Raw genomic sequence first — 20,333 nt, 5'->3', positions numbered from 1 at the left:
TGAGTAAAAAATACAATTTATGTTTTCAAATTTTGTCCCCATTTGCCGACAACTGATTGATAACGTTCAACTTGTACGGTAATGGTGATTTAAGTAATTATGCACATTACACGATCACCCACACATTAATACACACAATCGGAAAATAATTGTATGTGTGTATAAACCCAACATGCTCCTCTGGCTGTATTCGTTAAACTAGGCCTATATCCCTACTCCGCATCAAGTCATCAGTGATTGCATAATTATGTTGTAGCCTAATGGGGAGACTTAGGTCTATACCATCTATACTGAACCGAAAATGGGTGTGTAGGCATCATCACTGGTTCCCAAATTGGGGTCCGCGGACCCGCAGGGCTCCAGTGGGTCAAAAGCAGTATACGGAATAATTTCATTCTAACTCCATTAGAGGATAGGACCGTGACATAGTGTTACAGGAGTGACTGTCCATTCTCCCCACTGTTAATCCCCACCTATAAACAGTTGTCCAGTTCTGTGCCATATTCAGTAACAAAAATGTCCCTTAGGACAAAGCTAGTCTTATAAAATGCGGGTTCAAGGCCAGTTCTTAATCTATTGGCCGGGGAGGGGAAAAATATTTCGGAGCCCCTGAGCTACCTGATTTGGTCAAAACCTTACGTTGAGAATGCCATTTTTTAAGCTCTGATTTACACACACGGGTTTACAGTCTCATTTACTCCGCGGACCACCTTAAAAACATTTGTCCCGCCCCCAAAGCTTTCTGTGTTCTCTGATTGGCTGGGAGCTCATGGATGGAAGTGGCTGCAGAAATGCAAAACTTGTTGCTGGCTCCTCTGGACGCGTTGATCTCACACAGCGCCAAGCGGCAGAGCGGAGTGTGAGTGTAGCCGTGAATCGCTCCCAGCTGGACTCAGAGCACACCAGACCAGACCAGACTCGGGAATCACAGAGACGCACAAGACGGGAACGAAAGGCAGCGAAAGGAAAAGGGTGCTGCACGGCGCGTAGCTGCAAGGCACATGACCGGCAGCGGGTGAAGGATGCTGTCAAGCCGCTCCGTGGTGGTGGAGTGCAGGTAGTGCGTGCCCCGCCGCTCCGGGGTTGAGGTCGCCTAAAGAGCGGACTCTCCGGTTCTCCGGTGCCTGGGTTGGACAGCCGTTCTTCTGGACTTTCCATCACACTGGACTTTTGGCTACATGCCTGTTCAGCAGTTGTCGAGATTTTGAAGGGCATCACTTGGGCAGTCTTTTTTTTTTTCAAAAAGATTTTTTTCCAAAGCCACAGAGGTTAGATTTAACTAAAAGGCTCCAAGTGGACTTTTTCCTCGTCTCCAGTATGGGACCCCCCGTAAAAAGTCGTCCCGGGACATTTGACATCGGACTGGAATAATGAAATAGACGACAGAAATTGTCCTATTCTCTGTTTGATCTCTCGTAATCCTCCTGCGCTCTGATATTAGGCTATAAGTTAGCGAGATGTTTTTGTGTCATGTTCGGCATGAAGAAATGCGCACAGAAAAACTTTGGAATACGATAGGTCAGTCATGCTGCAAGTCAAATAAGTGTGTTTTATAATTTGTTGGCTTAATCAAAAGGAATAAGAAGAGCAGACAAGCGCACGCATACGCACGGGAACAGGGACACTATTTACGTGCGTATTTGGACACAGACTGTCCCCTTTATTCTCCGCGTCCTTGGAGAAGTTGGAAAAAAACAATTGAACCAGAACAATGAGAACTTATTTGGTGAGTGAATAGATCTGAAGTAATTATAACAATTTATTCAGTAGTGAGATACAAACGTGTCTGCCTTTGCATAGTAGGCTATCTTGTATTTCTTTTTTTTTCTTTTTTTCTTTTTGGGACAGACGGAAAAAACAGACAGTGTGCCGATGCCTGGCAAGCTGGCTGTCATGTGGGATTGATAGCAGGGGAGTATGTTTGGGCTGGAGCAGTTTGGTTCTCAGATTAATAGCAGAAACCCTGGCCAGTCAGAGAGAAACATAAACCAACCAAGACTGAACATGGGCTCCCATTATAAAAGCCCCGGCTTTCACGCTGGAGGCCCGCCGGGAGCCGTGGAGCCCGGCATGGGCCCGCTAAACGAGCCGCCAATGCTCGGGCTCAATATGAGCATGAACGGAGAGCAGTACGGGGGCTTTCACCCGCGGGGCCACTCGGACATGCATGCGGGCGGCGGACTTCAGCAGCAGCAGCAGCAGCAAGGACCCATGCATGGATTTTTTAACAACCAACAACCTCATCAAGGACATCCCCACGGCCACCAACCTCACCCCCACCAACATCACCCTCACTTTAGCGGGAATTTTGGAGGCCCAGAGCCAGGGTCATCCTGTTTGCATGGTGGCAGGCTAATGGGCTACAACAACAATGGCATGGGACCACAGCAGGGCTTCGGAGAGGGATTTGATCCCCTCGCCGAGGGCCAGGCAGGGGACGGCTTCCCCCAGCAGCAGCAGAGGTCCGGTAACATGCCTGACTTCCAACATCACGGCCCTCCCAGTGGCAACCATGCCGTCCCTGCCCCCTGTCTACCCTTGGACCAGTCACCTAACAGGGCAGCATCCTTCCATGGTCTCCCTTCCTCCTCCTCGTCCTCCTCTGAGTCTCATGGCCTGGAGCCTCGGCGAATGCCCAACCAGGGAGCTGTTGAGGGATTAGAGTATAATTTCCCCAGTGAGCCGCCATCTGGACATTTTGATGTACCTGTATTTTCCCCCTCAGAATCAGAATCTCAGTTGCCCCATTTTGGGCCAGGAAGGCCAGTTGCCAGTGGGAATTTCCCAGGGAACCCTGGCATGCCACGGACACCAGGTATGCAGGGCATCTCCAAAGGGCACCAGCCACCCCCACAGCCCCAGCAGCCTCAGCCACCCCCACAGCACGGAGTGTTTTTTGAGCGGTTTGGAAATGGCCGGAAGGTGCCCGTGGGAATGGAGCCGGGGGTAAATGCGAGACATCCTCTCATGCAGCAGCAACAACAGGCTGGCTTGATAGCGAGACAGAACTCATGCCCCCCTGGTCTCCCCCGACCCCCTCAGCCTGAGCCCGGCTCTACCAACCCCAACATTCTGGATGGAGGGGTCATGATGCCTGGCCAACACAACCAGTTTGAATATCCCATTCACAGACTGGAAAATAGGAGCCTGCACCCCTATGGGGACCCCATGTTTAATATGCAACAGCCAGCTCCTCCTCCTCCCTCCCAACAGCCCCCGAATCAGAGGCTGCAACACTTTGACTCTCCTTATATGAACATGGCTAAAAGGCCTAGATTTGAGTTCCCTAATGCACATGGCGGTGAAGGTTGGGGTGGTGGAATAGAGAACCACCTGTCCCCCTCTGCCTACCCGGGCCTACCTGGAGAGTTCACCCCACCTGTGAGTGAAGGTTTCCCCCCAGGTCCCCTGCAGCATGCGGGGCCTGAGCAGCAGTCTCTGCAGCAGCGTCAGAATGCAGCCATGATGATCAAACAGATGGCCTCTCGCAACCAGCAGCAGAGGATGAGGCAGCCCAGTCTGCAGCAGCTGGGTCATCACGGCGACGTACCTCCGGGCCCCATGGTTCATGGAGGCCCAGTGGGGAGCATGCCTCAGCCCAACTTTGACAGGGAGAATGGTGGCAGGATGCCCAACTTTGACGGACAGAATCCTCACGTAACTCAGGAGAACTCCTGGTTCCCGGGGTCCCACCCACCAGGGGAGATGATGTCACGGCGTATGGGTGGAGCGGGAAATGAGTCAGGGGCCCATGACATGGGGCTGCAGCAGAACGGGGCTGGGATGATGTTTAGGCCAGGCATGGGCATGCAGGAGCCCATGAGAATACCAGGAGACGGCCACGTCCAGGCTCTCCATTCCCCGGGCATGCACTCCCAGTTCAGTGGCAACATGGGCAACCTGTCACAGATGCAGTCTCCAGGAGCAGGAGTGGGGCATCCGAATGCACCAGCAGAGAGACGACCAGCAGACTTCCCTGCACCTCCTATGGGAGCTCAGCCGACGTTTCCCTATGGAGGGGCTAACCGTCAGGGGCCAGCCCACAGCACTCCCCAGGGGGTGAGCACCTCACCAGGGAGCTACCCTCCTCAGTCTGAGTTCCCCGCAGGCCAGCGGTCGTCCGTTAGTAAGCTTGGAGCTCTCTCTCTAGGGAACTTCAGCAAAACCAGCACTAAAGACAATGTTTTCGGCCAGAGCTGCCTGGCGGCCCTTTCTACGGCCTGCCAGAACATGATCGCTAGCCTAGGGGCCCCCAACCTCAACGTAACATTCAACAAGAAGAACCAAAATGAGGGCAAGCGAAAACTGAGTCAGACAGAGCAGGACATTAATAGCAGCACAGCTAATGGGACTGGCAGTGCTGGTCCTGAATATTTTCAGAGCGGCACTTCCCAGAACAGCCAGATGCCTGGCACCGGGAATAGCAACGCTAAGCCTGCAAGTCAAAGCCAGACGGTGCAGGGGGAAGCCAGTGCCCTCTCCCCAAATTACAACATGGACGCTACCCCGTGCAGTGAGGGGAAAGCAACAACAGGGAGTGGGAGAGGGAGAGGGAGGAGAAAAAGAGACAGTGGACATGTGAGCCCTGGAATTTTTTTTTCCTCTGACAACGGTAACCCTGTTGTAAGTCCAGGCCAGCAGACCCCCTCAGCTGGCGTTGGGGAGAGGGGTGGGGGTACGCCCCATGAGAAACCCCTCCAGTCCCCCTCGTGGGGAAAAGGAGGTGACCTAATGTTGGGGGACCAGGCAGACCTGATGTCTTCTCTGGACAGTGGCATTCAAAGTGTCACCAAGTCTGACAGTAGCTCACCGCGAGTGGACTTTCCTGACGATGTCAGCACCCACTATGGCAACGAGGATGAGGTGTCCTCCAGCTCAGACGCAGGAGGAGCCTCAGCCACCAAGCCTAACCGCAGCCCCATGATCACCGGCTCACCCAAACTGCAGAGGGGTGACCATGGGTTGATAAATGGACAGAAGCCCCTAGGCATGGGCATTAACAATCATACTACCTCGACACCCGACAGCTATGGACTGAGCGCCGGTGGGGGCACAGGGGGCAGCGGGGTGAGCCACCCGGGCACTCCTGGGATGGAGCAGGTACGCACCCCTTCCAGCACCTCCGGCCAGGATGAGATCCATCCTCTGGAGATCCTGCAGGCCCAGATCCAGCTACAACGGCAGCAATTCAGTATCTCAGAGGACCAGCCGCTGGCTATGAAGAATGGCAAAAAGAACGGCGACTGTCCCTCACAGAATGGAGACAATGAGCTGGCGAGCTGCAGCCCGGATGCTGGGAAGGGCTCAATGGGCACTATTGACCTTGACACCCTCATGGCAGAGCAGCACGCCACCTGGTACGTGCCCAGCGACAAGGCCATGATGGACGGGCCAGAGGATGACAAGGCCATGGGGCCCTGGGAAAAAAATAAGAGCCAAAATAACAGTAAAGAAGGTAAATGAAACTGCTTGATTCCTTTGTTTTCCTTCCTTTTATCTACTTTGTCTTCTCTCTTTCTCTCTCTCTCTCTCTCTCTCTCTCTCTCTCTCTCTCTCTCTCTCTCTCTCTCTCTCTCTCTCTCACACTCACTCACTCACTCACTCTCTATCTCTCTCAAGCGCACAAGGTGTGAGACACTGCATTTACTTTTCTCCTTTTCTGCTCATTAAATTAGCTTATTTTCGCTTGTAAAATATATACTTTTTTATTAATTTGAAAATCAGTGTGATACGACCTGTAGGATCGGGCGAATCGTTCTCTTAACGCTGTAAGACCTTTTGTCCATATTGTGCGGGGAGAAAGCAGCCGTCTCTGTAGGCAGCGAGGCGGTCACCATTTAACTTGGGTCTTTGGATTTTAGAGGCTTAGTGGCAGATAATAAATTTTAAGATTACTCCATTCAAGTTTGGACAAAAGAAAAAAAAGCTAATTCTGATTTATATCGTATTTTTTTGTCAAAGATTGTCAAAGTTATCACTGGATTCCGTATTGAAGACTTGATGATAATCGGAATGGAGCAATTTTAAATGCCATCTAACTCAACAAAGTAATCCTTGTACCTTTTTCTATGGTGTATTTTATAGGTTTCTTCATTGTAGAGGAACTTCAAAAGAACAGCTCGAGAAAAGTAAACATTTCCTGTGGTTCTTTATCTCGGTTTTCAGGGTGAACAACTGCATTGAGAAGATTAATAGCTTTTTGAGGATATGCGTTTTCGCAGCGGGGTTTCCCTCGCCTTGTTACGTGTTTGTTTTTGTTATTACCATGGGATAATGTAGCGCTGGTGAAAGTGGATTGATTTTAGATTGGCAGGACAGGATTTCCAGGATTAGAGCTCATGGTAAAATAAATACAGCCATGCAATTTCATCTTTTTGGGAGGGAAATATTTAATTTAGAAATCATCCACTAAATTTAGTTCACAGTTTATTTTATTCATGCCGAGAGGATGAATAATAATAATAATAATAATAATGATCATAATAATAATAATAATAATAAAAAGTTGTTATTGTTAGATTATTATTATTTTATTATTATATAGCATTATTATTATATAATTAGTTATTTTGAAATATGTTTCTAGGTCCATACAATCATAATACATTTGCCAAAATTCACGTCAACTCCGAGACAAAGACAAACATTTTCTGGCCTAACGGCACATAAACACTTTTTCAACTGTTACAGTCTAAATCAGAGATTACTGCTATCTGTAAATGGAGATTCATTGTATCACGTAGTTTTAACTTAGTGGTTTGATAGTGGCTGTCAATCAAAATACAACATAGCCTAAATCATTAATTATTTACGTTATTCAAGTATGGATATCATTAAGTTTATTATTATTATATATTATAATTGTTATTATAATTATTGGTTTATATTATTATTATTTTATATTATCATTATTATTATTATCAGTGTTGTTAATAATAATACGAATAATAATAATGATAATAATTGGCTATAATGAATGTTGTCCATTTAGGTAATACCCAATATGGGCAAGTTGTAAATATTGAAATATGTATTTTTTCTATGCATGTTGATGCCCTTTAATTTCTAAATAAATTGCAAAGCCACACAGAGATGGTTGACAGTGCTGCACAAAGAGGCGGGTCGCTGCCAGTGAGCAGTTCAGTCGAGAGGCCCTTTTCTCCTTGTGAATACGTGGATATGTGAGAATGTGGATCTGTGGATATGCAGCCTGTATATGTGGATATGTATATCTGTGGATATGTGGCCCCCAGCGCGTCTCCAGCGCCTCTTTGTTCTGATCAGTGCGGGTGCAGAGAAGGGCGGGGGCGCGCACGGCGCTGAGACTGGAGTCCAGGCGCATTGTTTATACGAGACTGAGAGCGGGGTCTCGGGTTGTAACGCGTTACTACAATGTGATTAGCCTACTTTTCCTAGTAACGAGTAGTGTAACGAATTACGGTTTTAATTTCAGTAATATGTCGCAACAATAAATAAATAAATACCCTAAATAAATAAATAGTTATCACTCCAGCTAAATCTCAGATTGAAATGAACTATCCAAAAACTGTATTCCACCTCATCCAACGAGTCGTTTTCCTCTTAGTCGCCGTCCTCTCAGGGAGTTTAGACGAGAAATGGCAGAAAAGTTGACTTTTTGAGTGAAAGTAGGCGTATTGCCACTTTAATTTTATCGGATAGGATGACAAGAACATCGGACATCAACGCTGTTTGGTTCCCATGATCATTCACAAGAAAGGTGTTATCCTAATATACGGAGATAACAGAGGACGGGGTGTAACGGAGTAACAGGAACTAACGCCAGTAGGCTACTTTTGAAATGAGTAATGAGTAATCCACTACTTTTTGAGTAAGGATCCCAACACTGATGAGCAGTCAGCCAGACTTTACTCTATTACTCTCACTGATTGAATCTCTCTAGGGCTGATAATAAAAAGCACGTCTTGCCCATATTCCAAATACACACCAAACAGCGGGCGTTTAAAGGCAGGTTAGCCTATTTTGTCTCCTCTCCTCTCCTCTCCTCTCCTCTCCTCCTCTCCTCATACAGCCCTCCCTGCATGGACACAAGGCATGCAGCTCTGGAGCGATCGATAGCTAGTTAGCACAAATCACGGCTCCTGACAGTTTCTCATTTGAGTGCTTCAGACAGCAAAGATGAAAAAAGGGTGGAGGTGTATTTGGGAGGGAGGGGGATTTTGAGATTGAATCCGATGCTTAGGCTACACAGAAGGGCGCAAAATAACATAATAATTTAAGATAAGTCATAGCCCACTGTGTAGTTCTATAAGAGCTAACATCCCACAGGCTTTTCACACTGCAAAAAATATCCTCTTAGTCTACTTTTGAGTTTTAAGATCTCATGAAAAAATCTACCAATGGGAGATAATCTCAGTGACACGGACTTGAAATAAGGCAGGTCACTCCATTAGTATCAATATAATGTCACTTAATTCAAGAAAACTCTTAAAACAAGATGATTTGCATTGGGGGAAAAAGTGAAAGATCTCATTCCATTGGCAGATTTGTTTCCACATATTTTAAGGAAAAATAAGATTTTGAGATTCAATACTAGACCATATAACTTGTAATATAAACCTGATATATAGGCTAATGCATCATGATAGAAAATTAATTTGACAGTGACAGACATAATATATTTTTGTGATGTGCAACGCTAGGCCTTTATTCTTCCAAGTGAAATAGCTTTCTACCTGTCCACCTCAAAAAAAAAGGACCTCTGTGTCTTATTTTGCTCTCACAGGAGGGCAGTTTAAATGGGAATGAAATATAGATTATTTTCATGCTTAAATAACTGGCATATCATTAGCTCATCAAGTTCATAACATTAAATAATGCAGTAATTTTACTCATAAAATATATGAATAAATAAACCATAATTATATAGTGATTTTTCTCCGAAGAGTCTTTAAAAAATAGATGTAAAGTTTTATAAAGATGAATTTAAATGTGATTTGCGACTCTTAGCAGACCTTTGTGTGCTTTCTGGTTTTTATTTTCAGTCAGCGTGAACCTCATAATTGTCTTGAAACAGAAAGTGTCTAACTTGCTGTTGTACGAGTTTCTGGTGAGAAGGGATCTGCTATGAGAACTCAGACAGACAGTTTTCATAGTGGGTGTTTTGGATGATTATGCTTATTTGCTCTTTTATAGACCGTACCCAGTGTTTTATGGGAAGTTTACTTAAGTGACACAGGTGGATTATGGTTGTGTGTGTACTTGGGTGCTGCAAAGGAGTTTGCTTCAGATGAGGTGAAATAAGTGGGGAACAAGGATGAGTTTGGTCGTATAGGTGAGTGTTTTCATCGTCCTTTAGGCTCAGTGCAGCGTCCATAATGCTGCATCTTCTCAATGTAAAGTTGTGTAAAACCTGTTGCGGTTTCAGCACGACTCTAGACCATTTTGGTGCCAGGTGTGTTTGTAATGGAGCCGTCCAGCGCTATAGGCAAAGTCTTAAGTCTGAGCAGACTGCAGGAGCCGCAAATCTGGCCCTGATTTGAATAGGACACTCTGTGTAGAAATTCAATATTATTCTCTAGGCAACCCCCAGAGTTTTTGAATATACAGACAACTAGGCTAAAGTACATTATGGACGTGAACACAAGGTGCTGCGGAGCCGACAGAAGTTGGACTGCGCTTGTTGTGTAGAGGAGGTGTATTCTGTGCTGGTTTCTGTTCACCCAATGCATCCCAGCTCGCCCTGTCTGTGGTCCCAGTGTGCCTGTTTAGAGCGATGTGTGCTGCAGTAATGGCCCCCTTTGGACCCCATACTTGGCCTCCTCTCTCTGTGATAGCATGTAGCTGAAGTTTTTTCACTGAAGCACAGGAATACCTGCTGCTGTAAGCCTTGGGGCCTGTAGAGCCCGGTCTACTATAGAGCACCTCGAGCCCCCATGGAGGCTAGGGGAAGGGGAGCTGGATGTGAATTGCATGGAGTTGTACATTAGTCATATTCCCTTGTACTGTGTCAGTTGATATCCTCCCCCCCCCCCCTTCCTTTTTTTTTTTTTTTTTTACACTTCTTTACGCTCTTCCTCTTTCCTTCTACTTTCTAATATCTTAGCCAGAACCTGACTGTTCATGCTGAAAGTCATGTGTTCTCTTGATAACAGCCATAGGAAGTGATTCAGTTACTTTTATTTTTACTTTTCAGTGTTTTCCCCACATAGTTTTGTGTGAGTATACACATGACATTTGTTTTCTTGTTATCACACTTAACACACTTCACAGTTAACCCCCTGGAAGAGTTTCACTCCTCACTCCCATAAAATCACTCCTGATAACTGTAATAATGATCTCCGTATCTCTGTCGGTCTGATTTTGACAGGTTTGAAAAGAGGGAACTCACATCTTATCATGCCTGATAGAGAGCAGTTTAATCCGCTGAAACAGCCATATTGATATTCCACCTAAAGAACAATCCTGTGAGACTACCTGGCTTTGACATTTCAGTATGACAACAATCCCACAAATCACACCAGTAATTTCTATTTCCTTTTCTGAAAGAAAGAAAAAAGTGATTGGCATGTGCTTGAATGGGGGGAAAAAAGAGCTTGGGGCAGTCCATGTTCCCTACCTGTCATTACAAGGTGTTTCATATTGACTTTTTCAACAACACACACCCAGCAAGCCTTTTGCACACTCCTGTACTGCCGTAATAATAATCATTATGATAATCATAGCAATTAGCCTTGGTAATATTGTTTCCAAAAGTGGTAATTCTTCCTCCGGCAACTCCTGTAAGTTGACTTGGTTATTGACAGATTCATCAAGGCTAGAAAGAATAGATAGTTTATGTCTGTGTGCAGGTCGTGTCAGCGGCACAAATACATTATGGTAAATTTTACATGCGGAAGAGACAGTGAAAGTTCCAATGTTTGAGAAATATCTTGAGTGTCGCTTTTAAGTTTTCTTTCGTCCTTTCTTTTCATTCACAAAGTAATTCATGTCTTCCTCTACAAATTTATCCCTAGGGTGGGAAAAAAATCTCAAGCTATTTTTACTCTTATCACAATGAATTTTTGTTTCAGCAGTGTGTGTGTGTGTTTGTATGTATGCGTGTGCGTATGTGGTGAAGGGCAGGTTTGTAGACAGTGGAACTTGATAGTGTGGATTTGTCAGCTGTAGACATAATGTTTGATTTATGTAGACTCGGTGGCAGCTCACGGCTTCAGCCCTCATCTCAGGTGTCTCGCTTGGTCGAACACGCTCACTTAATTCTAATGTGTTGAAAATATTTAAGAGTATTTACTTGACTTGTAAATAGTGCAGGACTGAAAAACACCTATCTTGTATTTAAAGTGTGTGGAATTTAGACTTAGAATTGTGCGCTGGCGTGTGTGTTTACGTATGTGTGTGTGCGTGTGATTGTGCGCGTGTGTGTGTGTGTGTGTGTTCTATGTCCTGGGCTTTTGCAAGACATTGAGCACCAGTGACAGTCAAAGGAAGCCTATTTAAGAAGCGTGCTTGTGACTGATGTAGAGAGAAAAGGATGAACAAAGGTGTCAGGCCTTTTGCTTGCTGGATTTTCAACTCTTCAAAATAGCAGCTCATCCGGTGTTTTGTTTTCCCCGGGGACGAGTGCTGAAATAAAATAAAACTTGTCTCAGCATGTGGTAAATATTCTGTTTGGATGGAGCAGGGAATGGAAAGCTGAATTTATCTGGGAGATGCGCCGAATGAGGAGCAGGATGTTCCAAACCTCTGATTGTGGATGTGTGTGACATGCTTCCTAATGTCCACCGTCTCTTTAAGTGACAAAATCAGGCCAAACAAGACAAAAAAAAAAAGCAAAAAAATGATATAAAACTCCTGAAAGATGGTCTGTGTTCATATTTTTGCCCGGGACACAAATACTGCTTTTAAAAATGTGTGTGTGTATGTGTGCGCGTGTGTGTGCGCGCGCGCATGTGTGTTTTCAGATGTGTAGATGTTGTCATGCTGCCAGCAGCAGTTATGCTATTTGCCATACAGGTAGTCGTCAGGCGCCTTTAATTTGTATTGAAGAATTGACAAATGAGTTATGACACTGGAGCTGTTTCTCCTGGGAGAGAGAAGTAGAGACTGATGGAGTGATAGAGAAAGTGAGAGAGATGGAAAGAAGTTTTTTTTTTTTTCTTTCAGAGAACATCTGAGGTTTCGCTTGTGAGGCGAGTAATGGCTGCCATTTGCATCAACGTAAAAGAGAAAATAATTCTTTCATTTTCTTCTCAGTTCCTCGCTCCGGGACTCTTGTTCCTCCTCATCTGTAAATGTAAGAATTTAAAGAATTGTAATTGTATATATATATATAGAACTTAAACATTATAGTTTGAAAAAATAATACATTTTCACATTTAAATATGTAATGTAAATAGATTGCACACAGCAAAAGTTTAATTTCACAATGATATTTATGTTATGTATTATGTATTCAATTCAATTAAATGGATATGTTTACATTAATATTTGGATATGCCAAAATTTAGTAGTATATGGTAAAATATTACCTGGAGCAGAATTCACAATTACATTTATTATTATTTTTGATCAACAAATGGAATTAGTTTGTGCAAGTTGTTAACTTTACTTTGGTGTATAACTACCTATAGGACTTTAACTATAGACACTCACTCCTGCTTAGGAGTTTGGGTTGGGGGGGTTGGGGGGAGGGGGGTAAGCTAAAAGCCCAGGCCTCTGTCCCTGCAGATGCTCCAAATCCCCAGATTCCCACTGTTTTCAAGTGTGGATGAGATTTTCAAATAGGCAGAAACATAGAAAACAAAGTGTGCGGTGACATACTGAAACAAAATAGAGACAGGGAAGTACATCAATATGTCACCTACTTGGATGACATGGTGGACAGGTTCTGGACATGGTTTTGATTTATGCAGGAGGCACTAAATCACTTCCCGTGTTCCGATTTGTGTCTAGTTTCCTAAGCGCTTCTTGTGGCCTGAGGGGGAGGTGTATGTGTGTGTGTGTGTGTGTGCATCAGGGGTTGGGAATGGGTGTGTTGCTGGAGAGAGGAGGTAAGGAATGGTGGTGGGGGGGCAATGCCTGCCTGGGCAAGTTTTTCTTTTTTTTCTTTTTTTTTTTTTTTTTGTTGCAGGCCAGAGAACAGAGAGGAAATTCAAACCAAAATAACCCCTGTGCCCTTGCCTGAGAAATGTCCCCCCTCTCCCTCCAGATATCCTCCCTGCTCTGAGGGAAAGGTCACACTGCGGCAGTTGGGTGAAATGGGAGTGTGGGGGGGGGGGGGGGGTCGCAGAGAGCCTCACATGCCCTGCACCCCCCACCCCCACCCCCACCCCATGGCATGGGATACCTGGGCCCATACATAGCTCTGCTCGTCCCCGTACTCGTCATTCAAACATTCCCTAACATATCTGCGCACCTACTTGAGGGATGCCATTTTCCTTTGGGGGTGTCTGTAATTACGTGCGGTCGCAATTCGGCACCGAGGCCCATTTCCATGTCATTTTTGAGACAACTACTAGAAAAAGTGGAGAACCTTAAGGCGTTATATATTTCAGCTGTGGATGCTAGAACGAATACATTTCTTTCGGTTCTGTCGTCCTCCGAAATGGTTGAGATCAAACTTTTTATCTGTGGACGGTGACGGGCGTATTGTGCTGACAAAGACAAGAATCCTCACACAAGGCCGTATTGCTAGTTGTTATGCTAAAGGAATCTGACCTGATGTCACACACTGTCATAGGAGCAGAGGCCTTTGGGTGTTTTTGTCAGCGAGCGGAGCATTCTGATTGGGCTGGTTTGTGTTCAGAGAGGACGGGGTCGAGCCCCGGGGAGCGCGGGGTTAAAGGTGAAGTGTCGTCATGGAAGTAGAGCTTGGGATAGAAAGGGCAGAGGCCTGCCGCATGGGATTCTGGGGCCTGGGAAATCAATGTGACGGCTCTCTGGAACTCGCTCCAAAAAGGAGCTTTGTAGACGCGAGCCCTCTCACGCGTGCTTTATTTTCATCCTCTGCCATATATATTTTTGCCATGGCACAAAGACATACATTTCATTCAACTTTTTTTCCGCTCTACTTCTTTTACAAATAGTCGCAAGCCACGTCAGTTTCAAAGGTTACAGTCATTATTTTTAACTGCCATGTTGCTTTTGAGATTAATTGAAAAAATAATTGCTCACTATGAGAGTCATTATTAAATTGCTAGAAAATGCAGTCTCCAAGCAGCCATTGTTTGCCTCCCCGCGCTGTTGCGAGTGTGTTGAGTGTGTGTGGTGTGACATGTAAACCAGTGTCAGGCCGTCAGCTCCCAGACACATTGGTGTCATCCAGACAACTGGAGCAGTGTGCTGTGCTCCCTGCCTTCACGGCACACATCCGAGAAGCTCTACTCATCTCTGTAAATCGTCTCTAGCTGTGTCTGTGAGACGGCTCCACAAGCCCACTGCTCTGTGTGTGTGTGTGTGTATGTGTGTGTGTGTGTGTGTGTGTGTGTGTGTGTGTGGGCGTCATTATCAGGCACTAAATAACAAAGTGTCGCACTAGGGGAGAGAGATATAGCGATATAAGTGCAGCACATTAAATTCAGTATTTGCTTAACACATCGCTGTGGTAATCTTTTCTGACTGTAATGTGGTTAAGGATATTTAGGTGTATTTGTGGCTCAGCACAGCTGCTTGTGCTGTTACTGTTCCCTTTTTATTAGGTATTTCCCCCCCGTTTGTTGATGCTAAGCACTTGTTCCCCTCAGATGAATAGGCTATCATTGAGATATTACCGTGGATATGAATTCTACGCCGGCAACATAATGCGAGTCATTGAACAGCCTTAACAAGATAGATCTTATTGAAAAAAAAAGGTTTCTCTGCTTGTAAAATGTCATGGTGATTTGGGATTTAGACTTGTGTGATGTAGAATTTCACACTGCCGTTTCCACTTTTGAACGAATACGCCGCCATGGATAATGCTTCAAATTTAAGTGTAGCGCCTTGATTTTCCATAAAAATCACATCCCTCGAGTCCCCTTTGGGTACCTCATAATATTCGGTGATATTCTAATCCTGTAATAAAGTGGCGGTAGTCAAGTGTTTGGCTTACTTCAGAAGTGGTAGATTTTGCACGTGCTGTTAATTGAAAAGTCTATTGTGAACACAGCTATAAACCAATTCAATGGGGCCGCAGGTCTTTAACTTGAAAAAATGATGGGAAAATGTTCAACTCAGAAAGGATTTCTTTTTTTTCTTTTGACATCATTGCTTGTGTCGTGTTTTCAGTTTTATAAACAGCAGTAATATGTTTTCACATGAGCTCATGTCTGAACATTATATAGGAGGGAAGAACTGTGTGTGTGTGTGTGTGTGTGTGTGTGCAAGAATAGAGAGAGAGAGCATTATCATGTCTGTAGTTTGAGCCGTGTGTATTCTTTGTTTTTTGTGTTTACCATTCTTGTCTTTGCATTGATGAGGCTGGGTGCTATGTCTAGCTGTTTTGGGATTCTGTGTGTGTGTGTGTGTGTGTGCGTGCATGTGCATATGTGTGTATGTGCATGCAGGCCTGTGCGCATGTGGAGCAGCAGCTGAGGGCTGGTGTGTGGCGGCGGCGGCGGCAGCAGCGGTTGGCGTGTTGTGTGTTTTTGGCTGTGCGTGTTGTCAGATTGTTGTGTGTCAGCAGTGAGCCAGGGGAACGCTTGGCTGCCTATTCAGGCCGGTGCGGACCCTGCTGTGCCCAGCTAGCATGGGCTGCTGGCGGGTGCTGGAGGGCACGGTGCTGGGGGAGGGAGTGGGAGGTGAGGAGGGGGGGCAGCGGGGGGAAATACTGGCAGGGGGTGGGGATCCGCCATGCTGAGGTGTATGACTGGACCCTCTGGCAAATGTTAGATCTTGTCGTCGCCACCACTGCTCTAAATCCCCCCCTGCCCCCGTACCTCCCTCTCTCTCCCTCTCCCTCTCCCTCTCTACTCCTTTCTCCCCCATTAGCACCGTGTCCCTAGTCCTTGGAGAGAGAGACAGGCAGAGAGAGAGAGAGAGAGAGAGAGACACAGGACGGGAGGCTCGGCTGCCTGACCTTTTACCAAATCCCCCCACTTTTCCATTCCAGTGGTTGCAGCCCAGACAGGCTGGGGGGCAAGCCTGCCTCACTGCCTGCCTGCCTGCCTCTCTTGGTTGTCCCGGCTGCTTGGCCTGGCCTGGCCTTGCCTTCCCTGGCTGTGTTTTGTTAACACTGTGTCACTGCTGCTTCAGGGTTTGTGAAAGGAGAGAAGGAGGGAGAGGACATTTTTTTTTACAGAGTGAGCAAAACAAAAAAGGGAGCAGTTTAAGGAGCAGGGGAAGATGAGCTAAAAAGGGGAGAGTGACACAGAGGCCGGGGTTACGGAGGTTAGCGTTGCTGCTCCTTATTCCCTCTTTGTCACTAGTTTATCAGCTAGGTAGGTGAGCAGCAGATGACTGGGGTGTTGTGATCTGCAGCCTCTATGCCCAGACTGCGTACACTATCACAGTCTCTCCCTTCTCTGACACATGTACTTCAGCTTGTCAGAGCTGCTTTCTACAGTCAGACACAAAGTTGTCCCCGTCTCTTAAAGCGCTGTGTCTTTGCGCAGCACATGGGGCTGCCTCAGCCCGCCACCTGAGGAACAAGGCAGCGGTGTGTTTTGTGCGGTAAGGAGATAGGAGAATAATCGGATTGATTTTAGCGATGGATTCCTAACAGCTTCACATACTCCTCTCTGCTCTGGGCTTGCTTGGAGGCAAAACCCAAAGCGCACGATGCAATACCAGTGTCATAACACATAGCCCCGCCGTTCCTGCCTTCCTCTTTCTTAGTTACTTTATGTCTCTTCCCTGTTGTATCTTGTGTCTTTCTTCTTCTACACTTTTATTCATTTCTACCCCTCAACTCTCCTCCCGCTGCAGTCTATCTCTCGGCAGATGACGCGTGACGCTGTGCTTTTACGTATAGTTTAGCCAAGCACTTTCTGTCCTCGTCAATCTTCCTCTCGACTAATTTTTCCCCCCACATGGCACAAAGTGATTTTTCTCCATGGATGAAGCATGCATCGCAGCCGTCAGCGTTAACTGAATTTTTTATATGACCTTTGATAAACCTAGGTATGGATTCGCCGGAAGCTTGGTGCAACCATTTAATATAGGGCTCGACACCTTGGTGACACAGGGTCGATACCATAGCATAGTCATTATACCAGTAAATTGGGTCAAACAGGGTTAAAGGTCACTTTTCTCAGTGGCCTTTGACCCCCTGACCAGAGGTCACGCATGAGTGCTCCCGATTTGCACAGCTGACTTGGAGCAAATGAATGTGTGTATGTTTTTGTGTGTGTGTGTGTGTGTGTGTGTGTGTATGTGTATGCATGTGTGTGTATTGTCACCAAAGGCATGAGGAGGAGGGGGAGGAGAGCAAACCTTACTTGCAACATCCTTGATCGGGGGGGTGGCATCGTGTTGAATTCATTTCACAGTGCAGATTTAGAGTGGGATGTGAAAATGACACTGGTTTCATTAAAAATATGTATTTTAAATGATTCAGCTGTATTGGAAAATGCCAATTGCTTGAAGTCGTGAGTCATCGTACAATGTTAATTAACCTTTTCGTCTCTGTGTTTGTGTGCAGAATCGGAGCTGTCCCAGAGTAAGGCTGGAGCTGGGGCTCCCGGGGCTGGAGGAGGAGGAGCGGGCAGCGGAGGGAGCCACCTGCAGTGCCTGTCCGTCCACTGCACAGACGAGCTGGGGGACAGCAAGGGCCGAGGGGGGCCCGTCTCCTCCTGGCGCTCCCTCCACTCCGATATCTCCAACCGCTTTGGGACATTCGTGGCGGCACTGACTTGAACAGAAAAGCAGGCCCAATCAAAAGTAGGAAACCAGATCGCAACAGGAGACGGAAGGGAAGAGTCAGAGACAAATAACGATGATGATGATGATGGTGATGATGTTGAGGTGTCGATGAGGCGACTGCAAGCGGCTCTTGCCTGTTCAGGGAGAGAAAGACATTTACACGCATAAACATATACATGAACACACACACACACACGCACACACACGCACACACACATGCAAATACCACATTCTTTCTGATACACGCAGCCACACTTTAGGACACATATACATACTGCTGGACAATACAGCACGGGCTCTACCCAACAATGCCCACATCTGGAAAACCTCAAGTCAATATTTTGTTCTTTTGTTGTTTTTTTTTTGTTTTCTTTTTGTTGTTTTTGAAGAAAAATATAGAAATGTCAAAGGAGGAGAATACAAAACCAGAAGAAGCAGAAATACTCAATTGTCATTGGCTGTGATGGTATACCAGTGTTGAGTCTGTTGATGTGACTGTGTTCTCATGACTTTTACTCTGTTACTTACCACAGCCTCTCTGCTCTCACCTATACTCTATCATGTGTACAGTATCCTCCCAGTAAAGGCCACTCTCCTAAATTCTTCCCCCCTCTCTCCCCCTTTAAGTCCCACTGTCACCAGATATACATAGAATTACTGATTTTTCTTTCCCACACTCAATGAAACCCCACTGGTTCATTAGAAGTGGTGAGAGCAGAGTACGCATGAATGTAACTGAAGAAATTTTATTTCTGAACACAACTTTCTGCCTCTTTGTCAAAGTAAATCTTAACCAGTATCTTTTGCTGCTGTTAATCATTTAGGGTTTGTTGTAGTTGTCTGACAGAATATAGATACAGTATGTTTTTTTATATTAATGACAAAGTCTTCTTTCCTTCACTCTCTTCTCTTCTCTTCTCTTCTCTTCTCTTCTCTTCTCTTCTCTTCTCTTCTTCTACTCTTGATATTATCTCTTCCTCTCCCCTGCTATCAACTGAAAGAGCTCAACCACTTGTATACAATTCAGCCAATGGGAACTGAAATGGGAGGTCAAGGGACTGTTTAATAAGGGAATTGAAAAAAAGACTATTGGTATTGCACATGTAAAATAAGAGAAAATTTGCTGTGTGTTAGGCAATCTTGTAATCTTTAAATAAAGCTTCTGCTGAATTTGAATTTCTGAAACAATAGATGGAGGACTGTGACGGCAATTTACGAACTGATTTTTGTTTTTTGTTTTCTTTTTTTAATAATATGTAAAGTGCAGTCGTCTGTTTTCCTGCATATTGTATATATCTGTATATGTTTTATTGAGTAACTAAATAACAATAAATATGACGTTAAAGGTGGAATTGGTGTTTACTTTGTCGATTGGTTTTATTCTTTAGAACTCTCCTAGAAAATATTATTAGTCACAGCAGCAAACATGAAATCAAAAATAATTGTGCTGTGCGGCATTCAACATATGCACAGCATAATATACTATTTCACTTTTTTTCTTCAGAGAATATTCACAGAATACTGTGTGTGTGTACCCCGAGGATCATCAATGAATTACGGAGGCGCCTACAGTACATTCCAAGTGACAGGTATGACAGGGAAGCTGTGGACTGATGCACACTACCTGACAAGCATGCAGGAACCTGCACCATATTAAAGCCAGAGGCAGCAACATCAGGAACACTAGAAAATGGGGCTTCCTGGTGGCTCAGAAAGCTAAGGCGATTAATTCCATGTACTCCTGCTCACAACCTTTGTCGCATGTCATCCCCCCATCTTTCCTGACACTCTCCACCATGCACTATCTAACAAAGCAGAAATGACATAAAATTACCTTAAAAAATGCATCTCAGAAAATAAGTCAGTTTGATGGTATCCCATGCATAGAACCAAAACAAGAATGCATAGAAATAGCTTTGATGCAGTCTATACACAATATTTTAATATATTAATGCCCCTTCTCTCCGTTGCCTGTTTTTTTTTTTCAACATTTCTCTACCTCATCATGTCTGACTGTTGTTCCTGGCTACCCTCCCCCATCTTATTACTCCCCCCCCACTCTCTTCCCCTCTCCCCAGGCCCTCTTTCGCTCACCTGCTCTTTATTGGCCATCTGCATGGATGCTTAATGCTAATCAATAACTCCCCAGTGTGCCAGCTCTGAGGTGGAGACGTCAATGCTGCCTAACAGGGCTAGTGATCAACCTGCATCGCCGCTGTCTAGGACACACACACACACACACAGACACACACACACACACACACACACACACACACAAACTGGAGCTCCCTGCAGGACCCTGTCTGTGTTATTCAGGTGTGTTTGTGCTTGCTGCTGTACCCAGTGCCTGCTGTGTAGGATTGCAGAGCCTGTTGTGAATGTGATGCACAGAGAGCTGCAGCGTTAGCAAACAGTGCAGACTGGTTATGTGAGAGACTGTCATGTCACCTGGGAGGGCCTGTTTAGGGAGGGAGAATGGGGGAGAAAGAGGGAGAGAGAGAGAGAGAGAGAGA

At 45.5% G+C, this 20,333-nt stretch overlaps 1 protein-coding gene across 1 annotated transcript; it reads left to right on the top strand.

Annotated features, from left to right (window-relative positions):
• Window positions 1-868: 868 nt before the first annotated feature.
• Window positions 869-19,152, top strand: mn1b (meningioma 1b). The gene is made up of 2 exons (XM_071521113.1): window positions 869-5,455; window positions 17,600-19,152. Exons 1-2 carry the CDS (start codon window positions 1,918-1,920, stop codon window positions 17,812-17,814), a joined length of 3,753 nt encoding a protein of 1,250 aa, XP_071377214.1. The 5' UTR covers window positions 869-1,917; the 3' UTR covers window positions 17,815-19,152.
• Window positions 19,153-20,333: the final 1,181 nt, after the last annotated feature.

Source organism: Centroberyx affinis, unplaced genomic scaffold (genome assembly GCF_046629955.1).
Source record: "Centroberyx affinis isolate AG114_WGS23_722 - 3 ecotype Tasmania unplaced genomic scaffold, CSIRO-AGI_Caff_v1 ptg000859l_1, whole genome shotgun sequence".
In the NCBI taxonomy this organism is placed as follows: Eukaryota; Metazoa; Chordata; class Actinopteri; order Beryciformes; family Berycidae; genus Centroberyx; species Centroberyx affinis.
The sequence above is the reverse complement of the archived record's forward strand: the minus strand, read 5'-3'. Positions and strand labels throughout refer to the sequence as shown.

Bases quoted from the DNA above. Each gene is read 5' to 3' on its own strand.
- mn1b (XM_071521113.1), top strand. From the start codon at position 1,918: ATGTTTGGGCTGGAGCAGTTTGGTTCTCAGATTAATAGCAGAAACCCT. The intron at 5,456-17,599 runs GTAAATGAAACT...GTTTGTGTGCAG, and splicing joins CCAAAATAACAGTAAAGAAG to AATCGGAGCTGTCCCAGAGT.